General features: G+C 54.5%; 1 protein-coding gene and 1 long non-coding RNA gene across 2 annotated transcripts; one reads left to right on the plus strand and one right to left on the minus strand.

Annotated features, from left to right (window-relative positions):
- Window positions 1-723: 723 nt before the first annotated feature.
- LOC113997198 (butyrophilin subfamily 1 member A1-like) lies at window positions 724-8,695 on the minus strand. Its single transcript, XM_039386123.1, has 9 exons — window positions 8,427-8,695; window positions 6,916-7,005; window positions 6,164-6,268; window positions 5,485-5,832; window positions 4,665-4,946; window positions 3,711-3,815; window positions 2,527-2,547; window positions 2,040-2,072; window positions 724-1,626 (listed from the first exon to the last, which is right to left on the minus strand). Exons 3-9 carry the CDS (start codon window positions 6,246-6,248, stop codon window positions 1,109-1,111), a joined length of 1,392 nt encoding a protein of 463 aa, XP_039242057.1. The 5' UTR covers window positions 6,249-6,268; window positions 6,916-7,005; window positions 8,427-8,695; the 3' UTR covers window positions 724-1,108.
- Window positions 8,504-9,975, plus strand: LOC120324233. The gene is made up of 2 exons (XR_005565370.1): window positions 8,504-8,722; window positions 9,751-9,975. It is a non-coding gene; the product is annotated as an uncharacterized LOC120324233 (long non-coding RNA).
- The last annotated feature ends 211 nt before the right edge of the window (window positions 9,976-10,186 follow it).

Below are 10,186 nucleotides of genomic sequence, written 5' to 3' on the forward strand. Positions count from 1 at the left end.
GCCCTGCAAGGTTGGTGACTCCACCACTGCTCTGGGCAGCTGTGCCAGGGCTGGACAACCCTTTCTGGGAGGAAGTTTTCCCTAATATCCAACCTAAACCTCTCCTGGTGCAATTTGGGGCTGCTTCCTCTTGTCCTGTCCCTTGTTCCCTGGGAGCAGAGACTGATCCCACCTGGTTCCACCCTCCTGTCAGGGAGTTGTGGAGAGCAAGAAGGTCCCCCCTGAACCTCCTTTCCTCCAGGCTGAGCCCCCCCAGCTCCCTCAGCTGCTGCTGGTGCTCCAGACCCTTTCCCAGCTCCATTCCCTTCTCTGGACCCACTCCAGCCCCTCAATGTCTTTCTTTGAGGTGGGGTCTCACCAGGGCCCAGCACAGGGGGATGGTCACAACCCGAGTCCTGCTGGCCATGTCTGGCCTCAGAGAAAGCACTTACTGCCCTCCTCCACTTGCAGGGGGCAGCTTCCCCTACAGCAAAATCATCTGGAGTTGCCCATCTGGCAGTGCTGGGCATGCCCAGGGCACAGGTGAGCTCATCCCCGGGGTTTGTGCTGCTGGCAGGTGTGGGGAAAAGCACAGCCATGGACCAGCCCCGCTGGCCTGACTTCCTGGGCTCCTGCAGGATGCACTGAACCCTTTTCTCCAAAGTGCCTGCGACTCCCACAGGCTACAGGGAGGTGGGAATATCCCTCAGGGACAGCCTTGGTACTGACACACATACAGACAAATGCCACCAAAGGAACTTTATTGTGTACATTTACAAAGTGATCCCTTTTCGGTGTAATTGGTGTTCAAGAGGGAGAGAGAGAGGATGAGACACAACAACCATGGGTCGAGACTGGAGAAATTCTGATCACACAGAAAGGGTTGGGTTTTACCCTTGAGAGAGATGCAGCATTGGACCAGAGAGGTAATGAGACCTTTGCCCTTGGAGACCCTGCAACACTCAGCTGAACAAGGTCCAAAGACACTGAAGGCAGCCCTGAGGTTAACCCTGCTCTGAGCAGGTGGTTGCCACAGAAACCTCCACAAGTTCCTTCCAACCTCAGTCTTACTGTGAGTCTGAACTTCCCAGGTCCCTTAAAAAAGCCTTGTCTTCCTCCTTCCTATTCATCAGGGATATATTTTCAGACATGTCCCAGGACCCAGCCAGACCCAAGGGTGGACTTTTATCCCCTCAAATGATGCCAGTGGAAATGCGAAGATGGGAATCTCCTCATCAACACTGAAAAATGACACCCGTCCCATTTCATAATCCAGAGAGACCCGGATCTGCTTGGGAACCTTGATTTTGGGAAGGGGAATGCGATCAGGGGAGGTGAGAGCTTGGAAGTGCCCTGCCCAGTTCCCCACTGCCCAGATGCCTTCCTCTGGTTTAAACTCAATATCACCCTTCCTTCTCACATCTTCTCTAGACACCCCCACAGCCCATCCTCCTGCATCCTCCACCTCCACCTCCCAGTAGTGTCTCCCCGAGGTGAAGCCCTCACAGCCCAGAACGCAGCGCCACGGGTTAAATCTCTCGGGGCTGTCGGGGATGTCCTGTCGTGTGTCAAGTCGTGTCACCCTTTTGCCATTGTCAGACAGGACAAGCTCACAGTGGGCTGTGTCTGGATCCAGAACCACGTTCCCTGCAGGAGAGATGGAATCAACACATCAGGGCAGAGCTCGGCCCAGGACACATCTTTGCTGGGGCTGCCTAAGGAAGAAGCAGGGGGGGAGGGAGAGCTGGCAGAGTGTGGCATGGCAAGGTGCACGAGGTGACAACAGCAGTGCAAGGAAGAGACACTGCAGCAGAGAGAAGAGAGGAAGCAGAGAGGGAAGAAGATCATCAGCAGAGCTCCAGGAGGAAGAATTGTGCACAGCTCACCGAGGACAAGGATCCTCCAGATTTGCCTGAAAGTGGGACATGCACCAAAGGAAAGGGAGGCTCAGCAGAAGCATGCCTGGTCCCAGCAGCATCACTTGCAGGAGGGGAACTGCCAGGAAGGGCCATTAAAGCAGGCAAGATGATTCAGCACCAGGAAAGACCAGACTTAGTTACCTGCTTCTATAGGCACTGCGTGTCTTCTCCAGGCTTTAAAAAAACCACAAAAACCACAGGTCAGAGGCAATGGAACACACTGGGGCTGGGTTAGCTCAGGGGAATGATATGCCAGTGGAGGTGCACATTTTCTGAATTGTTGTTATCTTTGTCAAAGTCATCTCACAGGGAGTTGCTTCAAAACTTCAGTGTCTGACTACATGGAAGGGCTGCACCCATTTCCTACAAATCCAATCACGCTGCCTGTCCTGACTGGGACATGCATTTATGGTCAGTTTGGACTTTGAGAACTGAAAGAATTTTCTTCTTAGTACAGAACAATTACAGGGAAGAGCCTAAAACCACACAGAGACCAATGGAAAAGAATGTTTCTGAAACAAGTTCTGTATTTGTTCTGTGCCCAAAACGAGGGCACACGTGAAAAACACAGGGGAGAAAAAATGCCCAACTGAGAAGACTCCCATAAAGAGAAGAGAATGATACTCACCAAGTTCCTGGGCTTGTTTCCCTGAAAAGGAAGAGAAAGCAGCACAAATGGGTTGTGGGCCATTGATTTGGCCATCCCCTGTCTGCCCTCTCCTGGGACCCCCTGCACGGGCTGGAGGGCGGGTTTGTGCCAAGGCTGAGCAGTGCAAAGCCCTGTCCCACCCCCAGCCTGCAGCTCTGCTCCCCCGCCCATGGGGCAGCTTGTCCTGCTCAACCTGGGGGCAGGAAAGGATCTCTGGCAGGTCCCTCATCTCCAAGGGCACCAGGGCACTCCCACCCTGCCACTGCTACTGCTGCCCCCACCCGATCCCATCCCCAGGCACCATCTTCAGTCACTTTGAATTTTGGATTCTCAAATTCACTCTCTCCTTCCACCCATCACCAAGTGAACCACAAAGTGAACAACTTTTTGGTTCACTTCACACATTAAAAGTGAAAGACAAAACCCAAATGAAGCCAACACCCCTCACAAGCTGTCAAAAATCCTTTTCCAGGACAGACTTGTTGGGATAGGGAGGAGGCTGAAATTGCTCATGAGGGAAAAGCTGCAGCCCAGGAGCTCCTCAGGACCTGTCTTCCCAAGACTTTGGGGGTCTCACCCACCCTCCCTGAGCCCGCTGTGGGCAGAGATCAGACCGTGCTGCTGGAGACCTGAGCACGGGCTCCAGCTCCAGGGCAGCGCTGAAGGGGCAGCTTTGCAGCACCAAGGGAGGAGCGTGGGGTGAAATGTCCCCTGCAGTGCTCCCTAAGGGCCCTGTGCCTGTGCTCTGCAGTGCTCAGAACAACTGAGGCCCCTGCACAGTGAAATGTGCTACCCCAAAGCTTCCTCCATCTCTAGAAGGAAAGGAGGCCCTGCCTGGCCCCCCAAACTGCCAGGGATTCTTTGCAGGTCAAGGCAAATTCTTGCTCCCTTTCTGTGCTGGGGCAGAGGAGCAGCTGATGCTGCTTTAATGCCAACTTCCTGCCTTGCCTTCTTCTGGGAGAGGAAAGCTTTCTTTTCTTCTCTGACACAAGTTAAGGCCGTGGGTTTTTAAGTTCCCTGGCACCAAACATGTGCCTGAGACACCAGGACAAGACTCTGGTTCCATCCTGGTGTTTCTCAACCCCCTCATCCCTCAGGACCAGAGGTGGCTGAGTAGGATGGCTGCCCAGCCCCTTCCCCAGCCCCCAAACCCAGGATGGTACCTTTAGTTTTAAATAGATAAACAGTGATAATAAGGAGAGCAGCCACAGCAACCAGGACCAGGCCCAGGGCAATCTTCCAAGGATGGGCACATTGGAAAAAGGGATCTGAAAAATAAAATCCCCAAAGGGAGGTTACTGGGCAAGGAGCAATTGAAAGGAGATTATTTCTATTTCATGCAAGGTCATTCCATCAGAATCCCATTGAGTGTGAAAACCAGACTGTACACCACAAAAGGGCAAAAAATGACTTTAAAAAAGCATCCATTTTGGCAATTTCGCACCTGTCTGAGGTTGGTGACATTTTGTGGAGGATTTTTAAAGGGAAGATGGATTTCTAACCAAGTGATTTCTCATTAAATCATGCTTTCTTCTCCTTTGGGAAAAAATAAATATTATATTTCCTTAGGCAACATAGACTCACAAATAGGGTGACATGTGCATCAAGAGCAACACTCCAGTGCAGAACAGCATCACCAGGAGAAAGGTATTGGTTCCCCAGGAAATAAAGTCTCCAGAACTTTTTAATTTCTAAACTCCAAGAGGAGCAGGGTGGAGTTGGAAAGGTCGTGCTGCTGCAGTGCCCTTTGGTGTATGGTTAATGCAGTTCATCATTGTATCTCTGCTCTGATATATTCCCAGCCCCAAACCCAATCACCAGTGCCAAATTGATTTAGCTCCAGGGTTAGGAATGTGCTTCTTTCAGCCAGGGGTCTGTATAAACTCTGCCACAGGGAGGGTTGTTCCTTTGCCCCCTGACCGGCCCCTGCAGACGGCCCCGGTGGGTTTTGGCAGCACTCCTGCACCAACGCTGCCGAAAGCCGCGGCCGTTTGCACAGGTGGGATGGAAATGGCCTTGACACGCTGAGCACGTGTCCTGCCAGGGGCCTGGGGGTGCTGTGCCCAGCACAGCTCCGTGGGGCCCGTCGGCAGGGCCGTGCCCCATCCTCGACTCACCTGAGACGTAAAGGGCCGGTCCCTGCTCTGGTGTGTGCGGGAGGTGCTGCACCGAGCAGGAGAGTTCCTGGTTCCCAGCCCTGGTGAGGATGATGCTGCTCTCAGCTGCAAAGAGCCCGTTCTTGTCCTGGGTAGCGTTTTCCGAGAGGGACGGGAGACGGCGCCCGTGGGGATCGTGCCACAGCACCCGGGGCCGTGGGTACCGGCCGGCAGAGCGACAGGCCACCCGGATCCCCCCGTGCTCGTAGCGCTCCAGCGCGATGAGCGGGGCAGAGCCGCTGGCTGCGGGCAAAGAGAGAGACCCCGGCTGACCCTGCGGGCTCCTGGATATCGGGGGGATAACCTGCTTGGGCTGTTTCTCTCCCTGATGTGGATAAACTGACAGAGACAAATCCCAGATTGTTTTCAGACAAATGTCACCTGAGTCAGGACATTTCTTGCAGTCTCTTTCATGGAACAGAGAGATTTGGTCTGAAGGCCACTACTGCAGCAAAATAATGCACTGGCCTGGATATTAAAACATGAAAGCATCTCAATATTCTTCCCTTATTACCCAAAGAGAGATTTTTTTTCTTACACCCACTTTTATGAAGAAAACCATATCAAAAACACTTCTGAAGGTGGAAGTATTTAATGAGTTCCTTATGGCTGCTCAGTGGGCAATTTTGCATCTCTGAAACATTCTTGATGTTTTACACCAAGGGACTATAAAACTCTATTTCCAAAGCAACCACCTGAGACTGTTTCTGGGCAGGACAGGGAACAAGAGCACTGGCTATGAGCAAGTAAATTAGAGGTACCAGGGACACAAACTACAGACCTGTCACCTTGAGCTCCACCAGAGCGTCGTTGTAATCTGAGCCACGTTGAACAAAGCAGGTGTAATTCCCTGTGTCAGAGAGTTGGACGTGGAAGATCCTCAAGTCCGCGCTGCCCTTGGCAAGGCCGTCCTTCCCCAGCTCAGTGCGCCCTTGGTACTGAACCATCTGCTCCCCAAACTGGTCCTGGCCCAACTTGTAGCGATGCACAAAGGGCAAGAACTGCTCCCGAAACCAGGTCACCTCCGTGTCCTGTGCATTCTGCCCCGGGGAGAAGCTGCAGGGCAGCACCACGTCCTCGCCCTTGGCCACGGTGATGGGGCCGGGGGGTGCAGTGACGGTGAGTGGAGCTGGGAGAGACCCCGTAGGAAGAAGAGAGAAGTGTGAGTTTGCTGAGGCAGCTGAGCTGGGACACAGCAGCGGCTGCTGCGCGTGGTTGGGGTGCTGCCGGGCCGGGCCATGGCGCTGGCAGCGTCCCTGTGCCGGGGCAGACGAGGGGCTGAGGGCAGCTGGCACAGGGACCCTGCCCTGCAGCACGGCCTGGGCACCAAACAGCAAAGGAAAGGGCCTGACCCTGCTCTCTGCTCTGCTGTTCCCAGCGAGCTGCTGCACTGGCAACCAGCAAGATATTCCAGCTGGAAGCCATGGCACAGCATCCAGCAAGAACAGGGGGATTCTTACCTGAGTGCCCCTGAGGAACTTGGAAAACTAAAGTGGAAATGACAAAAACCGGCAGAGAGCAGTGGATGGGGGAACCACAGAGCATCCTCCTCCCTGGAGCACAACCTGGAGATGGGGAAGGAGAGGGCAAGGGCAAAAGGGAAGAGAAACAAGGGAACCTAAAACAATCAAACCAACCAACCAAGCAGGATGAATTCACTTTGCAAGGGGTTCATTGCTGCTTTCATCCCTTTTGGGAATGTTGAGGGAAGAAACTTGGATGCCCAAGGTTGAAATCAATTTTCCCTCATCAGACTGACTTTGGTTAGTGCTTTATAGGCAAAGGACCTGACTGGGATCAAAAGTGGTGGGAATTTCCCATGGGAAAGCAAAGGACAAGCTGCACCATCTCATCCAATTCCAGTAGAAAGGGACAGTTGTTTTCCTATGGAACCCTGGCTTTTCTGATCCAGCCTTAAGAAAGAGATGCACAGGGGCAGGAGGAGAAGGACAAACCCTGAGCGAGTCAGGACTCATTGCCTGCACCTCCCTGAGAGTGGGAGAAGGCCTTGGAGCAAGGGAAGCCAAAGAGTCCAAACACTAATCCAAGGCCCAGCCAAGACAGGACCTGGCTCTGCTCTGCTCTCCCACCCACCCCCCTTTTTGCCACTGACTTGGTTCCACTTTGCTGACGGGAAGTGGAAACTGTGTCCGGTTCTGGCGGACGGCAGAGGGCGATTTCCATCCCAGCTTTCCCAAAAGATGCCACGTACCTGGAGACCCGGGTTCTTTCCTGGACTCTGGACTGGAGCAGGAGCTGCTTGGCCGTCACCTGGCACCTTGGAGGGGTCCCCTGATCCCAACTGTGCTGTCCGGAAACCAAAGCAAATCGTCACCCTGTCCCAGCCTGTCCCATTTCCTCCTGCGCTGCCTTGCTCAAAAATGAAAGTTGTTGAGTAATCTGGGGGTTTTGACAATGCTTTTTCTGTGAACATGCCCTTCTGGCAGCATGCCCAGGCACAGCCCTGCTGCAGGGGCTCTCCAGGGCTGCTCCCTGGGCTCAGGAGGGGACAGAGGTGGCAGCACTTTGCACATCCCTGGCATGAGCCCAGAGGCCATTTGGGCAGGAGGGAGGTGATGGAGCCGGGATTCACCCCCAGAGGCAGTGGGTGGGAGCAAAGCCCAGCAGCAGCAGCTTCACTCTTGCTTAAAAGCAATTGGCAGCCCAGAGGCAAGGCCATGGAGGGGGGTTGGTTGAGGCAAAGCTGCTGCCCTGAGGGAGGCAAAGGCAGTGCCCGTGGGCGCTCAGCCCTGTGGGTTCCACACCCTCCCAGCCCAGTCAGGCCTGGGGGCACCTGCTGGGGCAAAGGGAGCTGATCAGGGACGTGACCAAAAGGGGGGACAAGGCAAAGAGGGAAGCAGCAAGGGATGGGTCCAGTGACACAGATGTGTACAGCAAAGGACAGCAGAAAGAAGTGTAATGAGCCAAGCTCCTCACTGGTGCTGATCACTGGGATCACAGATCCAGAGGTGTCACTCCAGGGAGATCCAGCCTGGCTTTTCTACTGTACCTCTGCACAGCTGGGGATGAAAGCTGGGGATGAAGCCAGGGGTCCCAGAGACCTGAGGGTGTCAGCAGAAAGGTGTGAGCACTAAAGCCATGTGGAGTGGAAGGAGTCGGGGAGGACAAGGCAGGGGAGAGGCCAAAAGGGTGGAAAAGGGACTGGTCACCAGCACAACGGAGCCTGTCCCTGAGCTTGGCTGGCCAGTGAGTTGGAGAGCCCAGGGGCAGGCAGGGGTCTGTGTCAGGCTGAGGGTCCCTGCTGGTGTCAGGGGTGCCAGAAGTGTGGGGTGCCTGAGGGCTGCGTGGGTGAGGGCTGCGGGTTTGCAGAGAGCATCAAGCTGGCTGTGGGGGGTCAGAGGGCCCGGGGGTGGGACAGGGGCACCCCTTGGCCAGATGGGCCGAGCCACTGCTGGAGGTGTGTGCAGATGGGCACAGGAAGGCAGAGAGGGTGGCCTGGGTCACCTGCAGCAGTGCCCCCCTGCCAGCCCTGCAGGAGGAGCGGACGTGGCTGCCTGTGCTGGGGGTGATGTGGGTGCCACAGGGGACCTGTGCCTTTGTCTGGTGGTGTGACTGGGCATGTCTGTGTGTCTGTGTGTCTGTGTCTGTGTCTGTGTGTAGTGGGTTTGTTTAGCTGAATAACATCCTTTTCCTGGGAGGGATCTGGGAGAAGTCATCTGATCTATATGGACCAATGAGATATTCCATGTCATGTTACCTCACCTCAGATATAAAAAAGCGAGGAGGAAGCTGCTGGCTCTCCTCTTCCAGGATAGCTGCTGGGAACAGCTCCTGGTGGCAGGGGATCATCAGTTCTTGTGGAAAGTAGAATTTTGCTGTTAGTTTCCTTTTCCTGTGTGTTTGGAATGTTACGTCAGTTTTTTTCCTTTTTCCTCCATGTAATTATAAAACTGCCTTTCTTGGGAAATAAAGTTTTTACTTTATTTTTTTCCATCCCCCCTTTTTTTCTCTGGGGAGGAATCAGCGAAGCCTCGGTGGACACCTGGTGTTCAGCCAAGGTAACCTCCCACACCTAACCTTTGTGTCTGTGTGTCTGTGTCTGTGTGTCTGTGTGTCTGTGTCTTTGCCTCTGTCTTTTTCTGTGGTTCCTCCCAAGCCAGCCTGTCCCCAGTCCTGCTTTCCCAGACCATCTCCCAGCTCCAGGCAGCAGAGCCACCTGGCAACAGCTGCCCTCTCACCCTGCTGGATTTTGTGGCTTTCAGAGGGATGGGACAAAGCAGAGTGGACTCCCCTGAGTTCCCTACAAGTGGGGCTGAGGCCATCAGCCCCAGGGCACACAAACAATTGCCTGGAGAATACAGAGCTGTGCTGCAAAGCCCAGCAAGTGCTGTCCCCATTTACCAGCTGAGCCATGGAGGCGGCACATGCCCTGCAAACATCTCCACCGTGAACCCCTTGGCAGCAGGAGAAACCTGGGCAAAGAGCCAGGGCAGGAGCCAGCCCTCTCCCTCGCCCCAGTGGGCAGCCTGGACACCCAGAGCAGGGCCACTGCTCTGTGCCTGCTGTCCCCAAGTGCCCTCCCAGCGGGCTGGAGGTGCCTGTGGTGCTGCTGAGCCAGGAGGGCTCTGAGCATCCTGCCCAGGGAGATCCAGGCTCCTGCAGTGCTCAGGGGCTCTTTTCACCCCCCTGCAGCTGGCAGGAAGAAGAGCAGCCAAATCCAAGTGTTAGATGAGGTCACACGTGGGCTGGAAGCTTCAGGGCAGGGGGGCCATTGCCCAGAGGAGGGGAGGGAGAAGCTCCATGGGCTGGTCCCCCAGACACACTCCCAGTCCCAGCTGTGCTCTCCAGGCCATCCAGCCCCTCTGCACTGTGCTCTGCTCACTCCAACAAGCTGCAAGTGCTGGGCAAGCTCAGTCCAGCCAGGAGCTGAGCAGGAGATCAGGGGAGTGGGGAGCAGACTGAAGACCTGCCAACTCCTCCCAAACCTCCCTTCCTGCAGCCAACCTGCAGGTGAGTGCTGACTGTCTAAAAAGTGCTGGAATAATGTGACCTTTCCATCCTTGCTTCTCTGCTTTGTCATCTTTAGGCAGTCTCTGAGTCCTGCCATTGTCACTTTGAACAGGGAATCCTTCCTGCCCTCCTGTTGATTTTCTGTACATGTGCTGGCATCCAGGCTGGAGAGAGAAGAGAGTGAGACCTTGGTGAATGAGGTGGAGGAGATGAGTGGAAGAGATGAGTTTAAGCAGAGAAGAGGGAAGGAAACTGTCATCTCTTCAGGAGGAAAAAATGCATCTTCTGCTGTGGAAGTTAATTTGCTTTCTACATCTATTTCTGGCTGTCCCCTTTCCTCTGATGGGCAGATGGAGGAAAAGATAACTTGGACACCGATATTGTTCACTTGCACCCTCAGGGCTTTGTAATCTCCCTTCAATCTGCCCAGCTTCTGGCTTGGGTGTCATTTGTGCCACATGGAAAAGCAGCAGTGGAGAGCAGTCTGTGCTCTTGACAGGTTGTGGCACCCT

Source organism: Pipra filicauda, unplaced genomic scaffold, assembly GCF_003945595.2.
Source record: "Pipra filicauda isolate LSUMZ 115617 unplaced genomic scaffold, ASM394559v2 scaffold467_size714961_pilon, whole genome shotgun sequence".
Lineage (NCBI taxonomy): Eukaryota > Metazoa > Chordata > Aves > Passeriformes > Pipridae > Pipra > Pipra filicauda.